Source organism: Cryptomeria japonica, chromosome 6 (assembly GCF_030272615.1).
Source record: "Cryptomeria japonica chromosome 6, Sugi_1.0, whole genome shotgun sequence".
In the NCBI taxonomy this organism is placed as follows: Eukaryota; Viridiplantae; Streptophyta; class Pinopsida; order Cupressales; family Cupressaceae; genus Cryptomeria; species Cryptomeria japonica.
The window spans coordinates 57,559,593-57,574,171 of NC_081410.1; the positions used below are offsets into that span (position 1 = coordinate 57,559,593).

Genomic DNA, 14,579 nt, shown 5'->3' on the forward strand with positions numbered 1-14,579 from the left:
TGTTTTGAAAAAAAAGAGTCATGATGTCATCCTGGACCGGATTACATACGAGAGAACTGTTTATCACACCAGTGGTGAGGGTCCGCCAATTCCAATGTGAGCCAATCTTTTATCATTGGTTCATTCAGAACCATCTCACACTAGGGGGGCAATCCATTTTTATCCTGCCTGCTTATTCCCTTTTTCCTTGTTGGCCGGGGAAGGAGGGGGATGAGAAGCATTAATTCTCATTATGGTAATGCTACAGTCAATCTTAGTGATCACATTATTGTTTATTATAACCATTCCAAATGAGAAGTCATCTCAGAGTCATGCCATGACTGTAACCCTGATGAGCTGCCATTCTGGAAAGTCAGGCTGTTACTTTGATCAAAGTCCTGCCCGGCATCCCACAATCATTCTAATTTCATACAAATCCTTAAAAAGGGCAATCTAGAAAGATATATAAAGCCATCCAAACTAAACCAAAACAGCAGAATGCAGACAACATAAAAACAATATAATCTTTTAAATGCCATGAATGGCCGCTGACCTCCAGATTACTGCTGCCGCTGCACTGCTTAAAATTGCATATTAAAATATAGCTGTTCAACTTAACTGTTACACTCCATGATCCTCTGGTCATTGGACATAAAAAACTTGTAAGCAATGAATATTTGGACAGGAAAAACAACTAAAAATAATTTTTTGACAATAAGATAGGATTCGATATGAGCCCAACATAAATAATTAATGCCCAAGTAGCTAAGCCAACTCCCACTGTAATGGATTAGACTGTTCTTCAAACGGAAAGTAAAGACACTCTAACAAAATATTCAGAGCAGCCTTATGCAAAGACATTGAATATTATGGTGATTTGCTGATTTGCTGATCTGGTGATTTCTAAAAGGACTGTGTAGTTTGTGAATACCTTATTAACAGCAAATCATCTCCCACAATACTGAAAATCAGCCTTGACATTACGATTCTCAGAGCTCTGATCTCCAAATGAACAAGTAGCCATTAACTCCATAGACAAAAGTCCAGCCCTGATTTCAGAGTCAATCACAGGCACAAAATCTTCAAACCCATCTGCAATAAATGAACAACTGCTCATCCCACGATCCACAAACCCTTATGGTGTAGTTAAAGCATTTGTTCTAGAACAATCCAAGCCCAGTTCAGGCCTGATTTTTCTCTGCACATCGTTAATTTCCTCTTTTGTCTCTGTCAATTTCAAAACTTCCGTCTAAAATGGGTCGGTTAATTGGCAGAAGACGATTCGCGGAGTTTCAAGATTTTTCCATTACTATTTGGAAGTCGGCCTATTTTCACGGGCAATATCAGCTTTTTTCTTTTAAAACCCTAATTATGTATGAGAGAGTATACAATGATAATTGTTTCCGAATGTGGACAAATGTCAACAATCAATCACTAACTCAACTAACAAAAAAAAATTGTCTATACTTGCTAGGAATAGTAAGCATACTAGGAAATAGTAAGCATACAAAATAGTGTTCTATTCACAAATTGGAGTGCAAATTATCAAAGAAATATAAATTATGATCATATTCTATGTGTAAAGTAAATTTGTATATAATATGTGATAATAAAGTAAGTTTGTATATAATATATGATAATTGTGTTGTAAATGGTGAAAAGTAAATGTATAGGCATTTGGTGTACTATAAGTTGTTGTAGTTAGATATTTTTGGTATTATGTTTGACTTTTTTAATACAAAGACCATGTGTTTGTTCTATCTTTCATTTATGGTCTTACTGGCAAGAATTAATAATCTCTAAAACCTTTGATCAAGAAAAGCAAATTATAGAATGTATTTTTATTCACAAAGTTTTGAAAATATATGTGTCCATCCATAATGTTACATGTATTACAAATCTAGTAATTAAGTTATCAAATTTTTAATACATGATGCTTGCAAATTCTAATTAATAATTATTTAGTCAATGGCTATCCAATTCATATGATGCACCAAGGCATCCATCATGATGTATTAGGGGCATGATGCCTTGGTGCATCCTAGGGGTTGGATAGTCATTATGCATCTAGAATGTTGGATAGGCACTACCTTTACAATTTATAAATAAACATCAAGATAAAGACAAGATTTCTTTCAACAACAATCATTAAAATAGTAGTGATTCTAAAAAATATTGTTGGCACAATGCATATAATTGATTATACTACAACCAGTGTGGACTCGATTCTAGTAGGGGCACTCTCTCTAAAATGTGTATTGGTTCTACCAAATTCAAATTAATTCTAGGTTAGAAAAAATATATTAGGAAAACATTAACTTATGTTTTTAAGTACATCATATGTTTAATTTTATGTTATTGATCTTTTTGTTACATTTTTTTTTAATATTGGATATAGTTTACACATATGGTTCATACAGACAACAATTTATAAAACATACAAAAACTAACTTGATAGAGAAAATTTTGATTAATGATAGCTCATTAGAAACACAAAAATTAGCATCAATTATGATACCAAATTATCAATCTACCGAACAACATTAAGACAAAGAATTTTTTTACACCAAAACAAACCCAATCTAGCTACAAATGAAACTAGCCTATTAACATAATAAAAAATTCTAACTACATAATAAAAAAATCATTAATGTATATATCAAAAAAAAAATAAAAAATCCATCTATGTATAAAAATAAAACAAATGCAACCTAATTACAAATGAAACTAGCCTATCAACATAATAAAAAATTCCACCAACATAATAAAGAAATCTATTAATGTATATATCAAAAACAAATAAAAAATCCATCTATGTATTATATCAACCTAGCTATACATTAAATATAAGATTAAAATAAAATACATCTCTTGTCTCATTTTTCTTATCAAAATGTACAATTAAACCATCAAGTGCTTTTTTTTTGGAAGATTGAATCTTGTAGTTTATACACACTCCAATTATAAAAAATAAGGATACACTTTGATGGGAACCATTAGATATGAAGAAGCTCAATATGAGATACGTGCACCAAAAAAGGGAATAAAAGTGGCCGAACACCTCATCTTATTTGGTCTTATATTATATTATGATATATAGAATGCATTCATGTTTTATAAGATATAAAATTTGTTATCATAGAAAGGAAAAAATGTCTACACATTCATATTCATAATATGGAGAGGAAGAGTGTAGACATTTTGAGTAAAATTTGATCTCATTTTACAAAATTTAATCCTATCATAGATATTTTCATGCTTTTTAAATCAAATTGTGTTTGTATTTTTATAAATTTGATTATTTTGACTTATATTTCTTATATGCTATATCCTTAAAAAAAATGCCTACAAATACTAATCTTGAACATAGTATAGCTGAAGCAATGTTTGAAGAGACTTTTGCATCACCCCAATCTTCTACCGTCTTTTTCACTTGAATCCTAGCAAAATTCAAAAGAAATTATTAGGACATTTGAAACAAATATATATTTCAATTTGTAGAACTATTTTCATCATTGAAGTCATCCATAGGAAACCCACACCAAATGTTATTTGTTTCATTATTGGAAGTAATGATGAAACAAATGGACTCAAACGTGAATCAAATTGATCAATAATTTTTTTAACAGAAATTTATATCATCAATTTCATGCAACAAAATTCTCTTACAATGAAATTTAAAAATAGATATAACTAAAGTCCAAATTTGTGATATTTTAATTAACCTCAAAATTTATGTACTTAAAATTTCAATATATACATTTATTGTAATAAAATAATTAAATTAATAGTAATCATTTATTATTGTTTATAAATAAGATATTACAATATTTAGCATGCCACCTACAACATCTAACATGTCTATTGATAACATCTATTGATAATGATTATTGTGATATTGGTTAAATATTGACACAAGACCAACCCTGATTTCAGAGGCACAAAATCTCCAATTAATTGAGAATGTCTTTGCTAGAAATGGTGTTGCACCATTTCTTTCCTTTCTCTTCTCATCTTGAATAGAAGCTACCTCTTTTCTTGTCTTGCAATTTCAACTTTTCTTTTAAATTTTTTTTTTAAAAGAGAGAGTATACAATGATACTTGCTTTCTAATGTGGACAAATGTCATTCAATCAATCACTTACATATTTAAAAAAAATCTAATGCATCAGATCAAAACTAATTATGTTGGCATGCAATATGTAGCAAGCATCCAAAATAATGTTTCTTCACACAAATGCAAATTACCATTAATAATAATGATTATATTAATGTAATAAAGGGAATTTTTAACAAGATTTGTATATAATGTGCAAAAATTGTTTTATAGATCATGAAAAATAAGTGTAAATGTATTTGGTGTAGTTGGATATTGTATGGTATTATATTTAACATTTTTCAAAATACAATCATGTGTTTCTTTTACCTTCTATTTATGACCTCATTTGCAAGTACTAATAAACTCTAGAAACTTTGATCAATATAAAAGAAATTATGGAATACATTTTTATCTATAGATATTTAAAATATCTCTGTTTATCTACAATGTTGAATGCATTATCAGAATAGTTATTAATTTGTCAAATTTCCACTAAATGATACTTTCAAATTCTAATCTATAATTATTTTGGTAGAAAATGTATCTAACATATTTTATAATCATTACATTTACAAGCTATAAATAAAAATCAAGATGAAGACAATATTGTTTTCTTTAACAATCACTAAAATAGTAGTGGTTTTTTAAAAATGATTAGCACCATATACATAGTTAAATACATTGCAAGTATGGATTTTCTCACTCATATTAGGGGTACTCCCTCACAATTATGTAGCATACTCTGCAAAACACATTCAATTCTAACTTGGAGAACATATGGTAGAAAAAGTTTGACGATGTATACATATATATACACATATATATCTACATATACATACACACACACACACACACATATATATATACATACACACACACATATACATATATATACACATATATATACATATATATACATATACACACACACATATATACATATACATATACATATACATATACATGTATATGTATATGTCTATGTGTGTATGTTTTTTTATATATAAATATATATATACAGATATGTATATATATATATGTATATATACATATATGTATATATATATGTATGTATGTATGTATATACATAGACACACACACACGTATATATATATATATATATATATATATATACACATATACATATATGTATATATATACACATGTATATATATATATAGATATATGTATATGTATATACATATATCTATATATATATATCTATATATATGTATATATATCTATATATGTATATATATGTATATATTTATATATATGTATGTATGTATAAGTATATGTATATATGTCTATATATATGTATGTGTAAATATATGTATATATGTGTGTATATATGTGTGTGTCTATGTTTACATATGTGTATATATCTATGTATATGTATATATGTATATGTATATAGATACATATACATATACATATACGTATACATATATATGCATATGTTAGTTTATTCACTCAAGGAGGGTTTTTCTATGATATATGTTGTGTCAAGTTGATCTAGTATGTTTGTCTATTCTATGTATGGTGGATTATCGATACTTGTTTGTATATTTTTCTCTTTTAGGATTATGCGGAATTTTTTTTATTGCTAAAGTTTTTCATTTCAATCCATACCAATATATTCATATAAAATCATTCAACACTAGTAACAACACCTAAAGGTGTTAAAAAATGGTCAATAGGCACAAATATTTCTATCTTTGTTAGATACAATTGCACATGATAACTCCAAAAATATAAATGTGGTCTTTCTCATTAGTAGGTCTATAAATGTGTTTTATCATTTACTTGATAGCACAAGTTTCAATAAGTTACTAAGTATATCTTTGATATCTTCGTTATTTATAGTTACTAGTCCTCCTTATTGGATTGATCCATCTTAATCATAATTGATCCTTCCACAATTATAAATATTGGTCCTACCTATTGGAAATAATCTTCCTTCTCTAATTTGTTGCTTCCTTTTTCTATTTCAAAGTTTCACTTAAATGTTTATTGTTAACTCATTTTCCCTTTACTTTGAATGATACAAATAATTGAAATTCTTATTGGGGAAGGACCACTTGATTCAACCACTCTTATCTAATTCAACATCTACTCATATGTTCATAATAGAACATTTAATTTATCCATCTATAAATTTAATTGACATGTAATTATTTAATAGAAATAGCAATGGGTTTGAGGTAAACTCCTTAATATCTGACTGACTATTATTTTCTAATGATTATTTTATCCATTCATCTTGATTTGATTAACAACACTTAGCATGCATGTAAAAAAGTCATTCCTATATCCATAATATTCAATTTAACACTTTTTGAACATTCTTGTTAACATTTATTATCTTTCTCATCTTGCTTTCCAAATGCCTTGACATGAATTTTATAACATCACTAATTATTTCTTTGAGTTAGAAATTGGTGCAAGCATTAGAAAGATAAACACACACACACACACACACACACACACACATATATATATATATGTATGTATGTATGTGTGTGTGTGTGTGTGTGTGTGTGTGTGTGTGTGAATATATGTATATATATGTATGTGTGTGTGTGTGTATAGATGTGTGTGTGTCTATATTTATATATGTGTGTATATCTATGTATATGTATATATGTGTATATATTTGTGTGTGTCTATGTTTTTCTATATACTAACATATGCATATATGTATATGTATATGTATATTTATATATATACATATACATATATATAAATATACATAGATATATACACATATATAAACATAGACACACACACATATACACACACATATACATATATATATATATAAATATACATATATTTACACATACATACATATACATACACACACATATATATATATGTATATATCTGTATATATATATATATATATGATATGTATATGTATATATATATACATATATATATATACACATATATATATGATATGTATATGTATATATATATACATATATATATACACACACACATATATATATATATATATATATACATACATATACATATATATATGTACACCTTTTCAATACATTTCTCTGAGCTCTGATTTCCAAGTGAGCCAGTGTCCATTAGTTCCTTAGAGAGCAATCCAGCCCTAGTCTCAGAATCTTCAATCCCATCAGAAATCAATGAATTTGTACTCAACCCATGATCCACAAACCCATTTGTACTTACACAATCCAAGCCCAATTCACGCCTGGTTTTTCTCTGTTTCTCTGGTGGCAATAGCTTCCTCTTTTTTAAGGTGGAATTCGGATTGTGATTGACTGTTTGGAGGAGCGACATCATCTGCGGTGGTCTTTTCTCTATGAAGCTGATTCGCCTTTTCATGTCCTCAAGTTCTCTATCAATACTTTCCTGCTCCTTCTTCATCTTAACAACCTCCATAACAACGGCATCCTCTTCCCCGCTAAGGCCATGTAATTCCCCTTCAGAGGTATGATAATTACAACTCCTTCGATGAATACTCCTGAGTAATTGCTTTTGACCTCGAAGAAAGCATTCGTTTGCAAACTCCCATCTATCACCATCTACTTTACGAAATCCCTGTACGATTAGAATCAATAGTCAAGTAAACCAGAGAAAGGGTTAGTATAAAAGCACAAGAGCAAGTTATGTACACTCACATATGTGTTGAGCTGTCGAATGAAGTTGGAGAAGTTGGAGTGTTTGAAGTAACGAGGGAGCAGATGTATAGAGAAATGGTGGGGATCCTTCACAACAAAGCTGTTGTTTCCTGCGCTCCATGACACAACACTGTCTGTGGATGGATCGTCAACAATGGCGTATGCCTTGGTAAGAAATGGGGCTGCTCTGTTACCTTCCATTTCTGTTTTAATCTTGGACAGGCTACTTCTTTTCTTGTCTGCGTGTCTTTCATGTCGACTTGGGATATTTAATTCACGTTTAAAGTAAGTAAAGTCGGTGGGTTAGTTGATGGAAGACAATTCGCGTACTCAAATTGTCTAATCACGATTTACTTACGATTACAATCATTTTATAAGCAAATTTTGGGGGAGATGAGTATGTTCAAGTGGGGAAATGTTGACAATTTCTCTAACTCACAAAAATTAATTATGTTGTTAATAGGTTTTTATTTATTGGTGAAGTTGAATGGGTCCAAATTAATCTATTAGGGATCAAGTCTTGTTGAGTGTAAGACTTCGACATCATAAAGGATGAGGTCGGGATTGTGCCTTAGGTAAATTCGGTGGATGGATACCCTTAAGAGAATGGCTTAAATCACACACACTAAGCTTACACTTCTAGGCTTCAAAGTGTTAAACACTTAGAGTTGACTGACATTTTCTAGGATTAATATGTTGCTTAAGGTGTATGGTCACACTAAGAATACACTTCTAGGATTAAAAGTGTTAAATGCCCAAAGTTGACTAAAATTCTCTAGTTTTAATATGTTGCTTAGTGTGTGTGGTTTAAGGCTAGCCACCCCTAAGTCCATGGCTCTTAGTCGAATAGGTTTTAGCCTGTTGGCATATTATGATGCATTTTGTATGACCGGTGAAATGGTTGTCATTGTTGGCAACATCATCTTTTAAGTCTCCACAATCCATCGGTAAAGGAGTAAAGGTTAACCAGTGAAGAACAAGAATCTTTATTCCTATCAGTAGTGAGTAGACCGGTATACAGGGGTTAACCGACTAAGTAGTGACTAGACCGGTATAGAGGAGGTAACCAGCTAAGCAGTTAGTAGACCGGTATATAGGAGGTAACTGGCTAAGCTGAATTGGACCGGTACATAGGCAACAACTGACAATACACGAGTCTCAACCGACAGACCCAGATAACATCCACTTGAACTGACAGTCTTCCCTTTTCAACTAGCGAACTTATCGGCATGAACGCTTGTCTTAACCCATATTCCCAGAATGATTTTTGGAGAGTAATTTAAGGCATAGTAAGATAATTTTGAATCTGATTTTTGGAGGGAAAGTTGGCGCCAGAACAAAAAGGCTAATATATTCACATAATTCATTTTGATTATGTTGTTCTCAATGTGAAAAGGATATGTGTGAATGTAAACAGGTGTAGCAGATAGAGGTATGAATTGGTGAAGCCGACACCGATTAGAAGAATAGAGCATACAAAGTGGATCTATGAGACCGAGGTAGTGTCATCAGACAGATCAATCATTTTTGTTGCCTTCTAACAATTGCAGCATTGTAAATCCCTTAACAGGGTTGTAAAGCGAAAAAATTGAACCCTAGTTGTTCTCCCCTCCCCAACTCCAAGGAGAGAGAAGGGAGGTCACTAGGGTTGATGGTTTTCACTTAGGAGAGACTTTACATTCAAAAGAGGGGTTGAAACCCACAAGATCCAATCCCATACAATGCAAGACTAGATTCTAAATCAGTTTCAAGTGTTAAGACATCAAGGATACCCTCTTTTGTAAAGAATGCAAATAGAATGATTGAACTAGGAATGCATGTAAAGTAGGAAGGATTTGCTTATAAACAGAGATAGGGATACGGGATGAAGCTGCGGACCTGGAATTAGTAGTAAAATGTCGAGACAATGCTGTTCTGCAAATTTGAGTGAAAGTTGACAGGATGATGGCGCCCGGAGTGCACACGGTCCTCCGAAAAATCCGCGAAACGAAGCGGGATTTATTCATCTCTGCACAAGGATTCCAGATCTTCAATTACAGCCGCGTACCTGCAACCTACACACAGAAAAAAGAGGATGATTGGGGGGTTAGGGATTAGGGGTTTTCCTTTAGGTCAAACCCCGGTTTTGGAATTAACCAAGAAATGAGAATGTTGTAAATGTAAATGTTTGTAATGTAAACAAGTACTGATACCTTGTTGAAAGAATGTTTGTATTCCTACATGCGAAGGTGTAATGATGTTGTATGTTGTATGTTGTAAGTGATCTCCTCTTCAATGGTTGAATCCTTGTCTTGAATGCAACACCTAGCCTTGAATGGAGACTTAGAATGCTCAATTGCTTGAAGGAATGCTTAAATGCTTCAATGTTTGAATGTTTGGATGTTTGAATATCGCTTCTGCCTCTTGTGCACATAAGTTTTTCCTCCCTCCCTTTCTAGGAGAGGAAAAGTAGTTTATATGCTTGTCAATTAGGGTTGAGAGATTGATTTTCCTGACCTTAGGCCGACCTAGAAACAATATTTTCCAATTTGCAAACTTCAAGACCCAATGCCCAAAAGGAGACCGGGCCCAAAATAGGGCCAGGGACCAGGGCGCTGGGCGCCATGGTCCTGGGGGACCAAGGCACTGGGCACCCTAGTCCTGAAGGACCAAGGTGCTGGGCGCCATGGTCCCACCTCCTGGGACAGCAAGGTGCAAGGAGGGATCAGGCCAAGGTGCAAAAAGATGTAGTTTTTATTGTCGTAAACAAGTTTCGGGGTCTCCATTTAGGTTCCACATTGCGCCGCCATCGTGAAGACCCAAATGCAGTCGAAATTGCAAGTGTTGCAATTTTAGGACGCTACATTTAGCCTCCACTTTAGTGGGAGTATAAGCATATGCTCATACTTTCGGTAAAGTACAAGGAAACAACATTGAAAAACTTTCACCAAGTTAAGGAAGCAAGATACACCAAGCCCCCAGTGGACTATGGATCTTACGAATTCGATTGACAAAGTAAAAGGGAAGATCACGAGGGAGAACCATGACTGTCAGTAGTAAGGTTCCCTCACTATGAGTCATTCAAGAAAGATATCAAAAATTTTCAAGGCAAAGCTAAATTCGCTAAGAAATTTTTAAGTATCTTGAAGAGATATGAACAGGGTGTATGCCCCCCTATGTTAAAGAGATCTCACACGCCTCATTGGGGGTGATTGCTTTAAGGTAGTGATACATATAAGAAATGAGAAGGGAAAGGAGCACGTTATCACAAGGATTTAGCCCCCAAGTGTGAGACAAGCCCAAGGATAATAGACACAAAAACACAAAGCATGAGGTGACTTCGCTTTCCTCGGGGTCAGTATGCTGTATGATAATTCACGTATATCATATGTATGTATGGATAATTGTTCTTCATTCCCCAATCAAGGAAGGTCACCTAGAAGAAGGGAACACATGTGTCTTTTGAGTCAACATGAGAGAGACCAAGAGAGATCTCAATGCTTTCCATCATCCTCAAGTAGACAACACTAAGGACAACAAATAGAAGAATGAGAATAACACATAGAAGAAGTAACAAAAGATATCAAGAGAGGAGGAGAGAGTCTGCTATGCTAATGTTACTAGTCTAGCACGTCATCCACCCCTCGATCTTGCTGATCAATATTTGGGGAAGGCAGGAAACACTCTAGAGGAGGAACATCCAACACAGCAAATGGAGCTATCACAAGATCCAAACGAGGGCTATGTTCATGTTCCAAGCCACGTTGTTCTTGTCTAGGAGCTAGGATAAGTGCTTTAGAAAATTCGTTAGATAAATGGTTATCAACATCAACATATTCATACTCACTATCAAAAGAAAGAGGAGTAACATTTTCATCATGAATAACATTTTCATCTATATCATCATCAAGATTTATAAAAATAGGATCTTTAACTTGCACGATATCAAGACCATCATGCATCTTATGTTTAGGAGATTTTGGCTCAATTTTCGGTTGAGGAGAAAATGGAATAATACTAGCTGAAGGTGTTTTTGGGGATTGCAAGGTTTGAGAAGCAGCTGCCTGAGCTCTAAGACGACGCTTTCATCGGTGTTCACATGCAGAACGATTTCGTCTAGTCTTAGTAGGAAGTTGAGAAGATTGAGGAGGAGGAATGTTCTCATCCTTATCACTTGGGTGTTTAGGTTGTGGTCTCTTAGGTTGAATAATAGGAGAAGAGGAAGGTCTCTTCTCTCCATAAGAGGAAGGAGGAGGAACTACTCCATATAAAGGAGGAATATTTGGTTTAGGAAGGAGACCAAGTCCATCATGACGAGGAGGTATAGGTCTACTCTTAGGAAGTTTATTAGATATAGGCATAGTCACATTCATAAGGATGGGTTAGGAATCTTCTTGAGGAAAGACATTAGTTTTATCTTTCAAAGGAAGAACTTCCTTCTCAAGAATGATAGGAATATCAACTTTGGGTGTTCTAGGTTCACTTAGAGATAGGATCATATCTTTTTTCCACTTTGGATAAGATTTGAAAAGATGATCACTTCGCGGCGGAAGAGATTGGAATTTTTTAGGCCAAAAATAATCAATAGGAACGCTAGAAGTTCTTTCAGCTAGTGTAAAGAGACTATGATTGACAGTAACAACTTCACCATTATGGGGAAATTTCAAACACTTGTGAATAGGAGAAGCAATAGCTTGCATGGAAGATAGCCAAGGATAGCCTAGCTTCACATGAAATTGTTTGGATGATGGAATAATAGCAAAGCTCACATCAAGGGCTTTGTTATGGACCTCAATAGGTAATGTAATAGAACCAATTGCAGGAGAAGAAAATGCGTCAAGTAGTTTCACAACCACATTTGTTTTGTCATAGATTACTTGATTCAATTGCAAAGTAAAAAGAAATTCTTCAGTAATGACATTAACCATGCAAGAAGGATCAATAAAAACTCCACAACAAGGTGTATTTTTTACTTTTGCAACTATATATAAAGGACCATCAGGTGCCCTGATAGTTTCACTGGAATCAAATGTGATGGAAGGTTCTTTAGGGATTTTCTGCTGCTCTACAAAGTTAATCACATTCGGAGTCATAGACACAAGACTATCAGGTGAGAAAGAGGAATCATTAGTCTCAACCACATTAGAGGTATGAGAAGGTAATGGATCAGTAAAAATCTGAAGATTTTGGTTAGGAGGAGCTACAGATGTGTTGCCTTTATCATTCACACCAGAAACAGAGATAGTATTATTATCAATCAAATCTTGAATTTTACCCTTTAAAGCAAAACATTTTTCAGTATCATGCCCAGGATGACAATGAAATTGACAAAAAGATTTGTTATCAAAATAGGGTGAATTAATCTTTACAGGATCTATTTGCTTTATAGGAGGGAGAGTAAGCACATTTTGTTCCAATAACTTATTCATAATACTATGCAATGATTCATTCAAAGGAGTAAACTTTCTTTCTTTCTTGAAAAACTTAGAAATAGGAGGCACACCTAATGCTACATTCACATTGTTGTTGATGATGTTTTCATTGAATTTAATGACCTCTCCGTTCGGTTTAAACTTCACAAATGGTTGTTGACTACTATCACCCTTATCACTCGGAGCCATAGGATTTGCTTGTTCCATTTGACTCACAGTTAATTGATAATTGTGAAGAGTTGCACACAACCATTGGAAAGAACTAAACTCAGAAAACAGAAGTTTTTCTCTAATATCTTTTTGTAAATTAGAAATAAAGATTCTTTGAATATCATTGTCAGGTGCTGGAAAAGAAATTTGAGCATACAAATGCTTATATCTACTGATGAAATCAGTCACTTTTTCTTTAACACCTTGTTTACAATGCATTAAATCAATCAAAGTAACTTTAGGACTTATATTGTTTTGAAATTGTTGAATGAAAGCATTTGCAAGTTGTTCGAAAGAAGAAATAGAATAGGAAGGCAACGAGCAATACCATTGTAGGGCTTTATCTCTTAATGTTCTAGTAAACAGTTTTGCAAGCAACCTTTGGTCATAAGCAAAATTGCTACATATTGTTTGAAAGGTCTTAACATGTGTTAGAGGATCACCCTTACCATTATAAAGCTCCAAATGCGGAATTTCAACATGTTTAGGGGGGATAGCTCAAACAATGTCAAGAGAAAGTGGGCTCACAACATCAAATGTGGACACACTAAACTTAGATTGATTCATAGAGGCAATTTGTTGCTGTAAAGAAGAGACAGTTTGTGCAAGATTGTTAATGGTCACTTCAGTCGAAGAGTTCATATTAGACATGTTAGATTGTGATGGAGGTATTATGTTATTGAAAGAAGGTATTGATTGAGAGTAAGGTGGTGGGACACTATGATAGTTAGTCATAGGAGATGATTGGAAAGGAAGAACACTACAAGAAGGAATGGAAGGGTTAAATGAATTGCCCCCTTGCGTCATGTTTATTTGTGGAGATATAATAGGAACACTCATTGAAGGAATGAATGAAGAAGTTGGATTGAATAAAGGAAGAGGGTTGATTGAAGAAGAAGGATTTCCCCCATGACTAGTGATCATAGGTGGAATGTCTTCTATTGAAGTAGTCATTATGTTTGATGTAAAAGTAGGTATACTAGCAATAGGAGTTATCAAAGGAATAGAATGATTAACTTGAGTGGGAGGTTGTGTATAACCCAAAGTTTTGGCACAACTCTTCATAGGCATTACATTTGAATCCACAATGTGTGCAATACCACGTAAAATATCAATTCCATTCTTATCACTTTGAACCATACGTTTTAGATCCTCAATTAAGGAAAGAGCTTGACTATCGGGGTATTCTTGAGACATCCATTGTCGAAAATCATCAAA

At 33.1% G+C, this 14,579-nt stretch overlaps 1 protein-coding gene across 1 annotated transcript; it reads right to left on the reverse strand.

Moving 5' to 3' along the window:
- Window positions 1-1,114: 1,114 nt before the first annotated feature.
- Window positions 1,115-7,941, reverse strand: LOC131064170 (heat stress transcription factor A-2e-like). The gene is made up of 3 exons (XM_057998204.2): window positions 7,741-7,941; window positions 7,133-7,660; window positions 1,115-1,228 (listed from the first exon to the last, which is right to left on the reverse strand). The coding sequence occupies exons 1-3, from the start codon at window positions 7,939-7,941 to the stop codon at window positions 1,115-1,117; spliced, it is 843 nt and encodes a 280-aa protein (XP_057854187.2).
- Between the last annotated feature and the right edge of the window lie 6,638 nt (window positions 7,942-14,579).

Coding starts and splice junctions, on each gene's coding strand:
- LOC131064170 (XM_057998204.2), bottom strand. CDS start 7,941: ATGGAAGGTAACAGAGCAGCCCCATTTCTTACCAAGGCATACGCCATT. Junction 7,661..7,740: donor TTCGACAGCTCAACACATAT/GTGAGTGTACAT, acceptor CTAATCGTACAG/GGATTTCGTAAAGTAGATGG. Junction 1,229..7,132: donor CAGAGAAATGTATTGAAAAG/GTGTACATATAT, acceptor GACCCATTTTAG/ACGGAAGTTTTGAAATTGAC.